Source organism: Piliocolobus tephrosceles, chromosome 17 (assembly GCF_002776525.5).
Source record: "Piliocolobus tephrosceles isolate RC106 chromosome 17, ASM277652v3, whole genome shotgun sequence".
Classification (NCBI taxonomy): domain Eukaryota; kingdom Metazoa; phylum Chordata; class Mammalia; order Primates; family Cercopithecidae; genus Piliocolobus; species Piliocolobus tephrosceles.
The window spans coordinates 38415764-38433686 of NC_045450.1; the positions used below are offsets into that span (position 1 = coordinate 38415764).

A 17923-nucleotide genomic window follows, 5' to 3' on the forward strand; every position below is an offset into this window, starting at 1 on the left:
GATGGAAATAAAAATTTTGGTTACACAGTAATAACTACATTATAAATACAATATATCCTGTTACATTTTAAAAAATTTAGTATGAGAACATAAATATTTTCTCCTGATACGAAACTTGGAAAACATAATTTTAAGTGACAATAGAATATTATATTGATGGGTGTGCCATGACTTAATGAACCATTTTACTACTGTTGGACATTTAACTAGTTCACAGTTTTTAGGTATTATGACTAACATTGCAACAAACACCTCTATGTTTGTGTCTTTTTAATGTTAGTGGTCATTTACTCAGGAATCAGGCTGTGTTCAAATCCCAGTTCTAGTACTTTGGCCATGAGCAAGTACTTAACCTCTCTAAACATCACTTTCCCCATCTTTAAATGGGAATAATTCTAGTATGAACCACATAGGGTTGTTGTGAGGATTAAATGAGTCCAATGTATATAAAGCACATAACAAGCACTCCATAAATACTAGTGATAAAACATCTACTGAATTATAATTATTGAATTCATTATTTATCATATACATATTAAATGCTCTGTATGTGCCAGGTATTATTTTAAGCTCTGGAAAGACAGAATATTTTGATGTGGGTGGTAGTTACACAGGTGTATACATATTTAAAAATCCATTGAGCTCTATGCTTATGATTTATGTCCTTTACTATGTAAGTTATATGCAAATTACAAAGAAGACATATTTTCTAAAAAGTCCGCCAAAGAGAATGGTAACAATCTGAATACAGTAGACATTTTTAAAGTACAGCTGACACCTTTTGTGGATGACCTGGGTGTGGGGGTGAGACAAAAAGAGAAGTCAAGAGGATGCCTCCAAAATTTCATGCCTGTGCAATCAAGTGAATGATTATGTCATTTACAGAGAATGGGAAACAGTGAAAGAGGCAAACATTTTGGAAGAGGGTTGGTATAATCAGGAGTTTGGTTTCTAACATGTTAAGTTTAAATTCCTATTAAACATTCATTGCACATTAAATAGGTAGTAAGAAAATGAATATGAAATTCAGCAGTGAGGTCTAAAGATTATAGATATGAAAGTGTCAGCATATAGATGCTTTGTAAAGCAATGGGGCTGTATGAGAGCTCTTAATTTAGATACGAATTGAGAAGAGGTCTAAGGATTGACTACAGAGGCACGTCGACACTTAAACGTATGGTCAAGGAGCGTGAGAAGTATAATAGTAAACTTGGAGGAAAGCTAGGAAGGCATGGTGTCCCAGAGGCCAAGAGAAGAGAGGCCCGTATTCCACTGTGTCAAATGCTCCTGGGAGACTAAGACAGGCACTGAGAATTGACTATGGCATATGGCAGAGAGAAAGTCACTGAGACCTTAGCTAAGAGTAGTTTTATCAGGATGAAAGCTTGACTGAAGTGAATCCAAGAAACAATGTGAAGTGAAGGAGACAGAATTTAGAAAATATTTTGAAGACTTTTTTTTTTTTTTAATAAATAGGAGCAGAGGATTGGGGCAGAAGCTAGAGAGAGGTAAGGACCCAAAAAAGGGTTTAGATAAGAAATTTGAACAGTAAACGCTTATATATAGTGCCAAAACACAAAGCGATCATTTTATGGGAAAAGACATACTTTATTCACCTGTTTCCATTTAAATCAGGTAGGGAATAGTATGCTTATATAATTTATTTCAAATATTTGTTATGAAAAAATCACTATTTTCAGTGTTGACTACTTACATCACTCTGACGTGGCATGATATCCACGAAAGATACCTTTTTATCTACAGGTGTTAAACGTTGTCTTGGTTTAGGTCTTGGTGCCTAAGACAAACCAACCAATATGTCAGACTGAGTATGATGACCATTAGATTTCAGATAAGACTTTAGCTATTACTATTAATTTTTTTTTGGTGGGGGTCACAGGCTTAGTTCTTAAGTTTTATATTCAAAATTTTATACTTGTTAAAAAAATTAAAAGTCACTGTTACTCACTACAACTAGTGTACTAACAGAGGATGCTGGAGGAAGTCTTTGAACAACTTCTGGCTCTTCTCTGCGAATGAAATTTCCTAAGTCTTCAGTTGTTATTGATCCACTTGGTGGAAGGTAAGCAAATTTCCATTTCAATATAACATGGATGGTGCCAGCAGGATGCTTTTGATGGTCTGTTAACTCAAATATTCCTGTCAAATTACAACAATTTTAATTAATGCTAGGGTGAAGTTCTATTACTGTAAGAATTAAAGAACAAAGAACTCTCTACTTTAAGAGACTCATGCTATACCGACTGAGCTAGCCAGGCAGTTGTACCCCCTAATTTTGGCTTTTACTCAGAATTCAGAAGGCTTAGAGAGTAGAATAAAGACAAAATGATCTATGACAGGTTCATCCCTCAAGTAGACTTCCTTCAGAAGTTAAGGCCTCAAAGATAATACTGAGAAAATCAATTTATAAATAATTTAATTCACTGAAATTAAATTCAGAGATTATTCAGAATTCTTAGCCTTCCTTCGAGAAGGCTCAAGTATCCTCCATTTTGACTTGAAAGTTTTTGCAAGGCTTGTCTCTAAAGAAAAATATATTAATACTTTAAAATTTCAATTAATTTACACATCTAAAGAAATTTTTACATTACCATATAATTCTATTATAATTTTAAATATATTTTGTTGGGATTTGTTAAATCACTCCAAATTAACAGTAGCACAGAAAAAGTCCATAAAATAAACGGACCATCTACAGCAAATAGCAGTAACCAAAGAAACATGAATCTGTTATACTGAGTCTCAAATTTTAATAGTTGCACTTGATTTCTGGGTATGAAAAAAAATCTCTGACTTAAAAAATAATCTATCTATCTTTTTAATTTTTAAAAAATAGACAGGGTCTCACTACGCTGCCCAGGCTGGAGTGCAGTGATTATTCACAGATGCGATCATAGCACACTGGCCACCTTGAACTCCTGGCCTCAAGCCATCTGCCCACTTAGCCCCTGGAGTAGCTGGGACTACAGGCACCGGCATAAACCTAAATTTCAAGCGTTAGCTTTTGCTTAAGAGTATCCGTTACTTTGCTCTCAAGTGTTAATACTCCTTTTAATGGCTGGCTGGAAAAAAAAAAAAAAAAACTCCCAAACTCTAGACTTTGGGTAGGATAAAAGGATGTAAGTAGAACATGAGGTGATAAACTTTTATAGGCATAGCAAGACTTCCAGAATAGCTAAGTAAAAAGCTCAGCAAATCCTCTCTTAAAAAATGATTTAAAAAACTGGACAAAATGGTCAGAAACAACCATTTAAGGACTCTGGAAATTGATCAAAGATATTGGATAAATCAAGAAGCATTTACTCAAGAAAATCTACTGCACCTTAGTAAGAACAGTAGGAATCTGTGGGACTGCTCTCATCCTCCCCTTTCTCCCCTAGTCCCATTTTGCAGAAGTTCTCCCAGGCTAGGATAGGCTAAGAGGACTGACAGCCTCTGTTGTAGGGCACTGACTGTATGTGGACAAAATATAATTTCATGCCCAGAGGTATTGTTAAAAACAACAGCAACCTCAATGGCAAACAATTAGAGAAGGTCAACATCACAGACAGTCTGAGGTCTCAATAGTGGTTGGGGCAAGCCAAAACACCAGAAGGCCAGCCAACAATTTAAAGGGTGATCCAAGGAATAAGATATCAAAAGTGGGCATTGGCTGGGTGCAGTGGCTCATGCCTGTAATCCCAGAACTTTGGGAGCTGAGGCAGGTGGATCGCTTGAGATCAGGAGTTCGAGACCAGCCTGGCCAACATGGTAGTGAAACCCTGTCTCTACTAAAAATACAAAAATTAGCCAGGTGTGGTGGCGGGTGCCTGTAATCCCAGCTACTTGGGAAGCTGAGGCAGGAGAATTGCTTGAACATGGGAAGAGACGTGGGAAGAGGAGGTTGCCGTGAGCCCAGGTGGCACCACTGCACTCCAGCCTGGGTGACAGAGCAAGACTACATCTAAAGAAAAAAAAAGAAGTGGGACTTGACAAGATCCTATTTATAGCTCATGATGTGGAAGGCTATGGGCATGCACAAAGCTGTGTAAATGCTCAGGGGAAACCCTGGTAAGCTATCTGTCCCTGGTTGGATGAGAGGTCTAGTCAATTCGGAAAGTAAAAGCTGAGGCAGGCTTGTAGACCAAACTTTGATTTGAATGCATCCTCCATGCCACACACTGACCCATAGGCAAAGGGTAGAAACCTACTGGCTCAAGGTGTTTAAGCACACCTTTGAACAGTCACTGGCTGACCACTAAGCTATGTTGACTTATGGTTAAAATCGAAACAAAAAGAAAAAAAGAAACAAAACTTAGCAGAAACATCAGTGGCTTACACAGCAGAGGAAATAGATTCTACAGAATTAGTCAAGGCAAGTCACCAAACAAACAAAAATAGCAACAATAACCACCTAGGAAATGACGTTACAATATATTCTCCAAAAATGTCCAGTTTTCAACAAAATACTTATGAGACATGCAAAGAAACAGGAAAATGTACTGCACACACAGCACAAAAACCATCAATAGACATTTTTTGAGGATGACCACATGTTAGACTTGGCAAAGATCTCAAAGCAGCTATTATCCATATGTTCAAAGAACTAAAAGAATGTGTATTTAGAGAATTAAAAAGAAAGTATAATGATAATGTTTTATCATATAGGGAATATAGTAAGAGATTATAATGCTTGAATACAGTAGCATGTGCCTGTAGTTTTAGCTGCTCAGGAGGCTGATGCAGGAGGATTGCTTGAGCCTAGGAGTTGAAGTCCAGCCTGGGCAACAGAGTGAGATCCCTAATTCTGAAGCTGAAAAGTATAATTACTGAAATGAAAAAATTCAATAGAGGGTTTAGTAGGAAATCTGAACTAGTAGAAGAAAGAATTAATGGACGTGAATGTTGATCAGAACAGATTATCCAATCTGAAGAATGGGAGGAAAAATGAACAAAAATGAATAGAGCCTCAGAGACCTGTGGGGAAACCATCAAACATACCAACATATGGTACATGTACTGGAAGTTCAAGAAGGAGAAGAAAAAAAGAGGAGGAAAAAATAACTGAAAAAATAATGGCAGTAAACTCCCCAAATGTGGTGCATAACATTACACTACACATACAGGAAGCTCAACAAATTCTAAGTAGGATAAATGCAAAAGGATCCACATTTAGGCACATCAGAAGAACTGTTGAAAGCCAAAACAAATAGAAAAACCTGGAAAACAACATCAAGTATGAGAGAACTACAATAAAATTAACAACTGATTTCTTATCTGAAACAATGGATGCCAAAAGTGGTCTGATGTACTCAAAGTGCAGAAAGTTAAAAACTAAGCTAAACTAAACTGTTGACCAAAAATATTATATACAGCAAGGCTATCCTACAAAAAACAAAAGCAAAATAAAAACACTTCCAGATAACAGAATCCTCCCAGATTGAGAGAATTCACTGCCAGTAGACCTAACTTATAAGACATATCACAGGAAGTTCTTCAGGCTGAAGGAAAGAGACACCTATGGTAACTTAAGTCCACACAAAAGAATAGCGACCAATAAAGGTAATTACATAGGTAATTACAAAACACAGTATAAATATACATTTTATCTGGTCTTAACTGTTTTAAAAGATAACTGCATACGATGATAATTGTAAAATTATATTGTTGGGCTCATAACATAGGAAGACAAAATATATACGGTGATAGCACAAAGGAGGGGAAGGAAATAGAGCTATATTGGAATAAGAAACTGATATCAGACAGTAACTCAAACCTACAGGAAGAAATAAAGAACACCAAAAATGCAAATATGTAGGTAACTATCAAAGTCTTCTATAATTATATATTTTCTCCCATCTCTTACTTCTCTTAACTTTTTTAAAGAATATAAGATTTTATAAAGCAATGATTACAACATTATATTGTTGGGTATGTATATAGCATATACATACCCAACATATACATATATACAATATGTATATATGTATACATATATACGATAATACATATATACGATATAATTGCATATATACGATATATATACATATATATAATAATTGCAAAAAGGAGATGAGAGAGAATGAAATTATATTAGATTTTCTATATTTTAATTGAATTAAATATTTAATTTAAATACCTTAAGCATTTAATTCCATTAAGTTAGTATGAATTTTAAGTAGACTGGGATAAGATGCACATTGTAATCCCTAGAGCAACTAGTAAGAAAATAATTTTTAAAATATAGTAATATAGGCCTAAAGTTTAAAGACTTAGAAGAGGTTAGGATGATTAGCTAGAAATCATATCCATAACAGTAAGATAAAATTTTGTTTTGTTTTTACAATTTTATAGATTCAAGTACATAGGCTTACCTGAGATACACCTGTCATGTGCCAACGAAATCAGAGGCACATTGACTTTTCCTATGTAAATATTCTCCTGGGTATCACTATCATCAAAAACATAAAAACTCAGAGACTCTGACTTAAGGTATCGATCCAAATCCATATTCATTGGCACTGGGAAACACATATGATCATCAAACTGTGGATCATTGCTACTGGGAATGATGGCCGTATCATGGTCTGCAAAATCAAAAAACTTGTACACAACATATGGGTGTGGCTGCAGGTGGCTTGCTCGGGACTGCAGGTGGTTGCAACATCTTATTGTAATGTGAAGTTCATTTAAGTTGCCATCTGTGGAATCTGTAGAACTGAGTTGAGCAGTTTTGGGTGCTTGCTGACTTAACTGGAAAAACATACATATTTATATTACGGAAACAATACAGTTAAAAGATAAACAGCAGCTGCCAAGCCCCCAATAAGATAACTTTGTCAACGACAAAAACTGCATATTTTCACCTCATAATTTCTCTGTAAAATAAACTTTGATTCTAATGGAAAATCAGTATTCCCTAGAACATGTGTGAATAGATGATCCTGTGTTATTAGCAATAAACCTTAGAGACTGAGCATACATGTAGAGATTGGTGCTAAAATCAAATAAAACCAAGAAAAATGATAATCTGATGTTCTTCAATTCTATTTGATAACTAAAGACTATAGTTAGCAATGGGTCCAAAGATGAATGTCCTAACTAAAAGATATTCATCTGCCCACCCAGAGTAATGATTCCGTTATGTTTGGGTTGGCCCTCATCCTGAACTGTTGGGATTTGAGGAAGCAGATACCTGAGGCCAAATTAGCCAGTATAACAAAGTCAAACTGTTATGAGAAAATGAGAACAGAGTCAGAGAACAGAGTCAGGATACTTTGGGAGAGAGATGAACAAAAGGAGTTATTAGGTAGAGCCGGAAACTACTCTATGGTTCCTTTGGAACCATTACTGAGATGGACAGCACACAGGTATTTTAGAAAAGAATTGTGCTGACTGTTAAATATTCCATGGCTGATGTGATCTGGAACAAAAAATGCTAGTGTTTCTGTGCTTTGTTTGGTTTAGTGCTGGAGTCTCTACCTTCCACAAAGGCATCCCTCTGCATTTCTGAATCTGGATTGAGCATCTGGGACCCTGACTCCATGCGAAGTTTATTGGAGGAGGAAAAAATAAAGCTGTTGTCATAATCTCCTTAGTGGAGAAATCTGGTGTGTGGAGAGGAGAAACCTAAGAAGTGAATCACAATATTGCTTTCCCAGGGCTAGTTTGCCCTCAGCAATAGAAGGCTGAGAGGAATGACTGAAAAAGTACCTCCACTTTTCCCCTCAATCTACCTACCAGAGCTGAAATTCCACCAGGAAACAACTTACACAAGTCAGAATCTGGGAGTCTAAAAAGCTTTACACTACAAAACCAAACAATGTGGTCTCCTTATTTCTAACTCCCATCCCCGTAACAGCATTTCCCAAAGTGTGTTGTAAGGGATACTGGCCAGAAAGATGGTCTCTGGAAGCAGGTGCACTCTTTCTTAAGTTTGGAAATCAGTGTGATATTAGTCATGCTTCTTTAACTGAAAGTCATAGAAATTAATTCTATCTAGCAAAAACAACAAAAAAGGGACTTTAAGGTTACAGGCATATTTCATGGAATACAGACTAGAAATGTGGTTGGGCCTTCGGAAGGCAGTGGCCTAGAAACCAGCAGAATGTCCTCTCCATCTGGTCTCCATTTTTTTCTGTATGTTTGTTCATTACTCTCTTTCTTCAGACCAATTGTCTAACCTTTGCTGTTTAATATGGTAGATGATGGCTCCCTACAGCCCCCAATTTTACGTGTTCCAGATATGTCTTGCTTTCTCTTGATCTCAGAGGGAAGAATCTGACTGGCTCAACTGGTGTCAAGTGGGTATTCTCAAATCATTAATTATAATATGGTGGGGAGTGAAAGAAAATGGGATCTGCTAACACAAACCTGGCCACTGGAAACCCAGCTCCATGGATTGGAGGTGAGGGAGTTCCAAATAAAAAAAGAGGTAAGATAATTATGACTTGAACAGACATACCAAATGTTTCTACTATATCCTATTCCTCAGTTACTCAATGTGAGTGCATACTTTACATTGCCTATTAGAATTCATGTTATATAGGCTGGCTGCAGTGGCTCATGCCTGTAATCCCAGCACTATGGGAGGCCGAGGTGGGTGGATCACAAGGTCAGGAGATCGAGACCATCCTGGCTAACATGGTGAAACCCTGTCTCTACTAAAAATACAAAAAATTAGCCAGATGTGGTGGCAGGTGCGTGTAGTCTCAGCTACTTGGGAGGCTGAGGCAGAATGCGTGAACCCGGGAGGCGGAGCTTGCAGTGAGCAGCGATCACACCACTGCACTCCAGCTTGGGCGACAGTCCGTCTCAAAAAAAAAAAAAAAAAAGAAAAAAGATTCATGTTATATATGGGAACCCCTAAAGTCAAGAATCATATTTAACCTTGCTCAATTCAAGGTCTTCTGCATTTATTGGATCATGGAACTAATATGAAAATATGGTCATTAAGACTCCATGAAACATTGTTCGGGAAATGCTGCCCTAAGGAGTTGCATTTAAATTCCCAGTTCCCAGAAAGAGAATATTAATTTTGTATTCTACTTTGCACCTCAGAAACCTAACATGAGGAAATAATTTGAAAGCACAGTAACTGATAGTCCAATAACAGCTGTTTATTTCCTTAACAGTAGAATTTTTAACAAAAGTCTTTTGATGTGTGACAGCAGTATTGTGATGATTAATTTTTCAAAAGTGTCCTGAATAGCACAGGGGAGTTTCTTTGTGTTGATGGAACAGTTCTGTATTTTGGTTTTGGTGGTAGTTACAAGAATCTATACATGTGATAAAACTGCAAAGAATAACTACACACATACGTGCACACACACACACACACACGAGTGTATGTAAAAACTGATGAAATTTGAGTAAGGTATGTAGCCTAATTAATAGTATTGCACCAATGTCAATTTCCCGATTTTGAAATTATACTATAGTTATGTAAGATGTTACAGTTAGGAGAAATTGGGTGAAGGTTACAAGGGATCTCTTTGTACTATTTTTACCACTTCCTGTTAGTATATGATTACTTCAAAATAAAAGTTAAAAAAAGCCACTTGATGGCTGTGAAAGAAAACGATTTCAGTTTAAAGCATGACACATAAATAAATATTATAAAATTTCTATGTTATAAAAGGGTCTTACAGCCAAATGAGCTTACCGACTGCATATGCTCTGGCCCCTTAAAATTTGATGTTATATATCCCAAAGCCTTTGCCCTTTCTCGATAAAGTCGAATAGCTTGATCCATGGGAACTCTTAATCGGAACCAGTATTCCACTGTACCAAAATCTGGGATGTCTCCTTTTGTTCCTACAAATCAATACATAATCCAAGGTTAAAATAGTTTCATACATTAAAATATGTACCAGTAAAAATACATCAATGGCATTATGCATTAAAACTATACATTTTATGCTGAGTAAAATAATATGACTGGCACAAATGATGTGAGATTGGCAAACAGCAGATGAAGAAAATAGTTACTTCTGAAGTATGAGTTTCATTGTATACTAAATATTATTAAAGAACTACATCAAACTATGTTTGAGATATTCCAATTTGTACTATTTCATTCCTTCTGAAATATATTTTAAAAACCTAAACACTGAATCAAATACTCCACAGATTCTTTTTGATGTTATAGTATAATACTTTTTAAAAATAAGTTGCACTCAATGTTGTCTGACATTTACAATACGAAACCTCAAAATTATAAATATGATGCTCCACATTCTAATTCAAGTTTCAAGACATCTTTGCCACCTTCCCATTTGTATACTGTATCACAAGCATAAGGGAAAATGTCATAGCTATGCCAAACACATGTCGCATGCAGTATATCCTTGCACGACGTTTGCCCTAACACCCTCAATACTCCTCTCAACTCAGGCAGTTCTTCATCTGTCTTCTGCGGGGGAGACTTTCTGTATGGCTCCCAGGAGAGTAGAGTATGTCCTTGTTAGGGCACTGACTGCTTTGGCCCATCTGTTCACCAGTCTATTTCTCTAATACGCTGTAAGTTTCTTGAGAGCAAGGGCCATAATTTCCACCAATATATTCCTACCAGAGGAACTAGTATATAAAGGCTACTTAATATTTGTCAAACAGAGAATATTCTATACATAAACTTTTCTGAACACACCAGATTATTACAAATATTACCCCTACTCTCTCCTACTTTATCCATTTTTTTCCCTGCTAATGGATCATTCTCATCAGCATACAAATGTGACTTACTATCTGCCTGCTATAGTTTGAATGTTTGTGCCCTCCAAGACTCATGCTGAAATTTAACTATCGTTAAGAGTATTATGAGTAGGACCTTTAAGAGGTGAGGAGGCCACGGGGGACTGGTACCATTATAAAAGGCTGAGATTGGCCCCTTCCTGCTCGCTCCCACCCTCTCATCTTCTGCCATGTTATTATGCAGTAAGAAGACCCTTGCCAGATGTGAACACTGTGATATTGGACTTAGGTATTCTGCTACAGCAGCACAAGACACAGTACGACAGAAGTCATCATTTAAAAATAAGTCCTAAAAGAATAATATTAATGTGATATATATTTGCTTGTATATGCATAAAAGATCTTTGAAGCTGGGTGTAGTGGCTCATGCCTATAATCCCAGCACTTTGGGAGACTGAAGTGGGGGCACTGCTTGAGTCCAGGAGTTCAAGACCAGCCTGGGAAACAGAGTGAGACCCTGTCTTTATGGAAAAACACCCCAAACAAATAAACAAATATCTTTGAAAGAATCTGTAGCCTTCGGTGAGGGGACCCAGGGTGGCTAAGGAAAAGGGGAAGGAGGTAGACATTGACGTCTTTTTGATTTTTGAGTCACGTGAATATATTACCTATGCAATTGATCACTCAATTAATAAAATAAAATCCGTCCCAAGACCCTAAGTCACCCTCCTTCCTTCTTCAAATACTTTCTTCACTTGGTCCCTGGGGTACCACAGACTCTTGGTTTTCCTTCTACATCACTGGCCACTCCTCAGTTTCCTTTGCTGGCTCTTCCTCCTCTTTCTGAGGCCTTACTTTTGGAGTTTCCAAAGGCTTGGTCCTTGGCCACCTTCTTTCCTTTATCTACATTCACTCTCTATGTGATTTTATCTATGCTTATGGCTTAAAATATATTCTATATGCTAACAACTCCCACTTTTATATCTCTATCCCTTACCTTCAGATCGGTGTGTCCAACCAACAGCCTGACATTACCACTTGGATGTCTAATAGGCAGGTCAATCTTAACTTGTCCAAACAGAATTCTTGATTTTCTTTATCAGATGTGCTCTTTTCCCAGTTTTCCCTATCTCAGTAAATGGTATCACCATTCTTCTAGCTTCTCATGCCAGAAATTCTTACTTCATCCATTTCCCTCATTATCATACATTCAACTGATAAGCAAGTCTTGAAGGAGAAGTTAATAAAATATGTACTGAATATGACTACTTTTTATCGCCACTTTCATTACCATCTTAATCCAAGCCACCATCGTCTTTCCTTGATCAATGCAATAGCCTGAGAACAGTCCTATTTTCCCTCTTGCCTGCTTCAGACTATTCTTTCCACAGCACTCAGGGTGATTTTTCTAAAAGCTCAGAAAATCCAAACTCCTCACTCTGACCTACAAGGCTCTGCAACATGATCTGGCCCCACCTATCACTTGAATCCCCCCTTTGCTGCAGCCACTGGGCTTCCTGCTGTTCCTCCCACTGTCAGGCTTGCTACTCCTCAGGTTTTTGCACTTGCTATGGCCTCTGCCTGAAACATTCTTCCCCTGGATCCTGGCATGGATCTTCATTCTTTACCAACGCTACCTTCTCAGAGAAGCCCTTACCTGAATTTGCAACCTGCCATTTCTCCCTTTAGCCTCTTGCTCTGATTAACTTTTCTGTATTGCCTGTAATCCTCTCTAGAAGGTAAGCTACAAGGGGTAGTTTTGTCTGTCTTATTTGCCACTGACCACCATATTCCCAGTGCCTACTAATAGTGATAACATAAGGTCTTAAAAAAAGTAATAATTTTATAAATAGTTTATATTATTATTTATATTAGTTATAACTATTAAACTATAATTTAAATTATTATAAACTATTAAACTGTAGTTCAATACATAAATTAATTTATTTATAAATTACATAATTTAGTCAGAGTATCAACATGATAAACATCCGAAGTTACAAGTTTTAAAAAATTAATAGCCATTGTACTGACATCATCAATGACATTTTTTTGGGAGATGGAGTTTTGCTCTTGTTATCCAGGCTGGAATGCAGTGGTGCCATCTCAGCTCACTGCAACCTCTGCTTCCCGGGTTCAAGCGATTCTCCTGCCTCAGCCTCCCAAGTAGCTGGGATTACAGGCATGCATACCACGCCTGGCTAATTTTTGTATTTTTACTAGAGATGGGGTTTCGCTGTGTCTGTCAGGCTGGTTTTGAACTCCTGGCCTCAAGTGATTCACCTGCCATGGCCTCCCAAAGTGTTGGGATTACAGGAGTGAGCCACTGTGCTCTGTATCAGTGACATTTAAGATAGTCCAATTAACTGTGGGTAAAGAACGCTGTCTGTGCTCTAAAGGCACCTTTAATATGTAAGAAAAGACAGTAGAGTACCATATCAATATATAAACCAAATTAGTAATTCAAACACCCAAAGCTTATACATTGTACTTACCAACCAAACTTGCTGTACAAAATATTCGGCCGCTTTTTTCAAGCATTTCGTAAAATTTTAATTGACATGCTGCAATTGTTTCATATTCTGTGCCATAAGCTTGGTGGACCTCAAGGGTGATAGTATTCTTCTGAATATATTGCAAAAATAAGTCATTAACATGAACAAGATATTGAGAAGTGAAGTTATATTCAGGATGAAGGCCTCGCACTATGGGAGTTGTCTGTAGTTCAAAATCATAGAAAGCATAGGTACAGAAAGTGACAGGCTCTTTATCTCCAGATGCCTGTAAAACTTCAGAAGAAAAGGTTACTTTGTTGATATGGATTTCAAATAGATTTTCGCCTCGTTCTAAGCAGATGGTTTCATCAAATTCATCAACAGAGTCATCTGGCATGATTTCTGGTTTAAATTTGTACTGCTTGGTGCCATAGGCAATATCCTTTAATTGGGCTGCAAGAGAAGACACACAGTTTAGAGATTTCAAAATATTGACATAAGAAAATGAAAACTGGCTTTTGAAGTGGTAGGAATGAGTACTTCTGGTGAATAGTCTCTATTTTAAATTCTATGACTACACTGTTTTTCTGTAAGTAATACTTTATCGTACAAAAATTTATCATTTCTGTTTTGACATCACCTATTAGGCAACAACAAAATTGCAACCTCAGTTGTAATACAGTCTAAGCCACGAAAAAGGGGAGAAAAACATCAAAAGAAAAAAAGCCCTCTGAATGAACAGCTGAGGTAACTACCTGGCTTTCACCTGCTTCCCTGTCTCTGCTCCACCCATTGTCTTCTTTCCTATAAAGTCAGTCTCTCTTTCTGCTGCCTCCTTTCCTTTAACTTATTAAGATTTATACTTTTCTTCTTTGTGGGGTGATGGATAAGTTTATTACCCTGATCATGATGATGGTTTCACTGTTATATACATAGGCCAACCAAATATCACCAATGTGAATATCTGCCTTACTTTTCTGTGAAACTGCTCCAGAAAAAGTCACCAATAATCAATTAATCGCTAGACGCAATGAACGCTGGTCCTTGTATTACTTGATTTCTTTGCTACATTTGACACTGATGAGGATCTCCTATTAGTGCACTCTGTCTTTCTTACCTGGGCTTCCATGTCATCATCTTCTCTGCTTCTCCTCCTACCCTTCTTCTCATTCTTTGGGGATTTCTCTTTCTTTGCTGGTTTTCTGGGCTTCTGTTTTTAATTATTTTCTTAGTCTACATATTCTCATGAGTGATCTCATCAACTTTTATGACTTTCGTCATTATTAATATGCTAAAGGCTTCCATATTACTATTTTAAATTCATATTTATCTTCTCAACTCCATTCCTATATTTCTAATGTTTTGTTTAACCCTCTATGTAGCTATGTATCCCACACAACATATTCAAAACAGAATGTATCATACTGTCTTGTTTTTTTGTTTGTTTTGAGACGGAGTCTCACTCTGTCACCCAGGCTGGAGTGTAGTGGTGGAATCTTGGCTCACTGCAACCTCTGCCTCCCAGGTTCAAATGATTCTCCTGCCTTAGCCTCACGAGTAGCTGAGATTATAGGCACCTGCCACCACACTTGGCTAATTTTTAAAATATTTTTAATAGAGATGGGGTTTTGCCATGTTGGCCATGCTGGTCTTGAACTCCTAGCCTCAAGTGATCCATCCACCTCGGCCTCCCAAAGTGCTGGGATTACAGGCTTGAGCCACCGTGCCCAGCCCATATTGTCTTCTAGCTATTTCTGTACTTTAAAGCTCAAGTGATGATTCATTCATTCATTCATCCAGTTGCCCAAGCTAGATTTCAGAGAGTCAGCCTCAATTCCCCTTTTTCTTTTTTTGAGACTATCATAAAACAGTAACTCTTTTTATTTAATTTGCCTCACATCTATAGGGTCACTACTATTCAATACTGTTTCCTAACTCTTCAACAAATTTGTTCTTGTTGATTTCCACTGTACCTAATTTTATATTTCCAGTTTACTATCCAGATTATTATGGAACTCAAAATGCTTCCTTCCTTCAAATCTTCCTCTTTCTCCTCAATACCTGTAGCATAATCTCTAAAATGCAATTCTGAGTGTATCACTCCCTACTTTAAAATCCCTCTGTGGTTCTCCAGGTTAATAAGGTTCTACCTCATCAATCAGGGTATAAACAGGGCCTTCACAATTTTGTTCCTTCTGGCTTTATCTCCAGGTTCTCCTCCTTTTTTGACTTTCCTGAATTCCAGCTGGATGGATCTATAGTGCAGTTTCTCAAATGTACTGCAGCACTTCATATTTAGGGCATCTTTCCCTGCTTTGCTTACTGCCTGTAATGCCATATATTACTTTTACTTAGTAGTGAATTCTGTCATCTTTAAAGACTCCATACCTACTGTGTGAAGTCTTCCCTGAATCTTGAGGCAGGAATAGGCATTCTCTCCTCAATGTTTCCTTGATACCTTTAGATTTTCATAGCTTTACACTCTTCATAGTAAAACATAACCATTTATTTACTTGTCAACATCTTAGGAGTTCCATGAGGATGGTGCCTTGATTTTTCCTATTTGTATTCTCCCTGCCCAGCACTTTGCTTAGGATGCATTAGGGGCTTGATCATGTTTATGGAGTGAATCAATGAATTGAGGGGATAAAATATGATGGTTAAAATTTAGTAAGACTTGAAAGGAATAAAAATTCCAAACATTGTGACCTCCCTTTTAACCAAGAAAATTCCATTAAGCAAATTTTTATTGAGTACTACTTGGAATAAAAGGTACACATTGCTCCTCGACTTTTGGAAAACACTGCTTCATCAGATAAAGACATTTATTGAGCTCTTCTACCCAGATCAGAGTTTCTCAAAGTGTGGTTTGGAAACCCCTGATGGTCTCTGAAACCATTTTGGGGATCTGTGAGGTCACAACTATTTTTATTATAATGCTAATATGTAATCTGCCCTTTTCATTTTTATCCTCTCACAAGTGTATAATGGAGTTTCTTGGAGGTTACATGATGTGTGATATCACAACAGATTAAATGCAGAAGCAGATATAAAAATCCAGCTGTTTTCTATTAAGCCAATCTCTAAAAAGATTTGCGAAATGTTAAAAATTTTAAAAATTTTAAACAATGTCCCTCTTCTTGAAGTATCTTTTTGTTTTGAAAAATATAACTTAAAAAATAAGTACTGTAATTTATGTTAACATGCAATAAGTTTATTATTATTTTAACAAATTAAGAATATTTAAATTTTTTTCACTTTTAATTTGTTATGAGAAATATCAATTAAGTATAACTCATGAATAAAGGCCTTCTTGAACCTCAAAGTTTTAAGAGTGTAAAATTACTGCTGGCACAGACCACTGAAATAAGTATGGTATGTAGTGGACATGGACATGAAAGAGAGACAAAATACTTATCAGTGTAGAACTTACATTGTGGTTACGGAGAATATGCAAAATTCCAACAACTGAAGAACACTTATATGCTCCCCAAACGTACAGCTTTTGAGTGCATGAGAAGAAAACTGGGTTGGTAAGTGCTGAGCCAGTGTTTTTCAACATGTAGTCTTGTACCTGCATCTGAATAGCTTGCAGTTATTTCTAAATACAATATAAAAAAGAATGGGCCCCAGGACCTCTAGGGGTGGGGCCCAGGAAACTACATTTTAAACGAGTTCCTCAAGTGATTTTTCTACTTGCTAAAGTCCAAAAATCACTGTAAGGACATTTCAAGTAGAGGGATAGCTAGGAATAACCAGAACCAGCTCCTAGCACAGGTGAGTATTGTGTTAGGTTTCAAAGCAGGGAAGTGTGTATCCTGGAATCATGGTAGAAAGGAGGTTTAGGCAAAGCAAACCGCAAAAACAAAGGCATGGCAGTGGGCCTGAGCACGACATATCTGCAAAGAGCAGGCAGAGGACCTGTTTGGCTGAGGTGCCCAGGTTGCTTTGAAGAGAAATTAGAAAGTGCTGGTAAATTTGAATCTACAGTAATTTACGAAGTACTTTGAAATCTTGCTTGCAACACTGAATTTAAAAAGCAGTAGGGAATTACTAAAAATTCTTGAGTAGAAAAGAATCAAGGCCGGGTGTCATCCCAAAACTTTGAGAGTCTGAGGCAGGAAGACCATTTGAGCCCAGGAGTTTGAGATGAGCCTAGGCAACATAGGCTCTACAAAAAAATTAAAAATTAGGAGTACTGCTTGAACCCAGGAGGTCAAAGCTGGAGTGAGCTAGCTATGAATTAGGGGTAAACACAGCAAAAATACATGGTAAGTGCAGATTTGGATGACTTTATAAACTGTTACAAAATCCATTCCTCTAGTTACTGTGGACCAAAAAATCATGTGTGTTGTACCTTCGAGTTTCTGGATACGTGCAGCCCTGATATCAAGAAGATGACCATATTGTTCCACTTTGAGTTCATAGTCTTGCTGCAAATTTTCCATCTTATGGGTCACTGCCTCAACCTCTATCTAAAAAATAAGAGATATTAAGTTTTAACACTTGTGATTAGTTCTATTTTCATTATTCAAAGCAACTATGATTCAAGCATTTTCTAGATCCTGGAAATAGTAGGAGCTATGAACCACGGTTTCCTGACCTCAAATAGCTTACACTTTAGAAAATTATGCTTGGCAATATTCACAAATCAGAAGAAAGAAAAAACTCCAGATTCCTTTTTATGGAGATGTGTTTTCATTTTGTTAAAAGCTAAGACAATACGGTTATGGCAT

General features: G+C 37.0%; 1 protein-coding gene across 3 annotated transcripts in view; it reads right to left on the minus strand.

Annotated features, from left to right (window-relative positions):
• The window catches only part of RPGRIP1L (RPGRIP1 like), a 96366-nt gene that overhangs the window by 34086 nt on the left and 44357 nt on the right, over positions 1-17923 (minus strand). For all 3 annotated transcript variants that reach the window (XM_023209951.1, XM_026456850.1, XM_031934436.1), the window contains 6 exons: positions 17545-17662; positions 13188-13640; positions 9665-9816; positions 6375-6753; positions 1970-2160; positions 1715-1798 (listed from right to left, as the gene is read on the minus strand). In XM_023209951.1, coding sequence (XP_023065719.1) covers positions 1715-1798; positions 1970-2160; positions 6375-6753; positions 9665-9816; positions 13188-13640; positions 17545-17662 — 1377 coding nt within the window. The remainder of the gene's footprint in view (positions 1-1714; positions 1799-1969; positions 2161-6374; positions 6754-9664; positions 9817-13187; positions 13641-17544; positions 17663-17923) is intronic.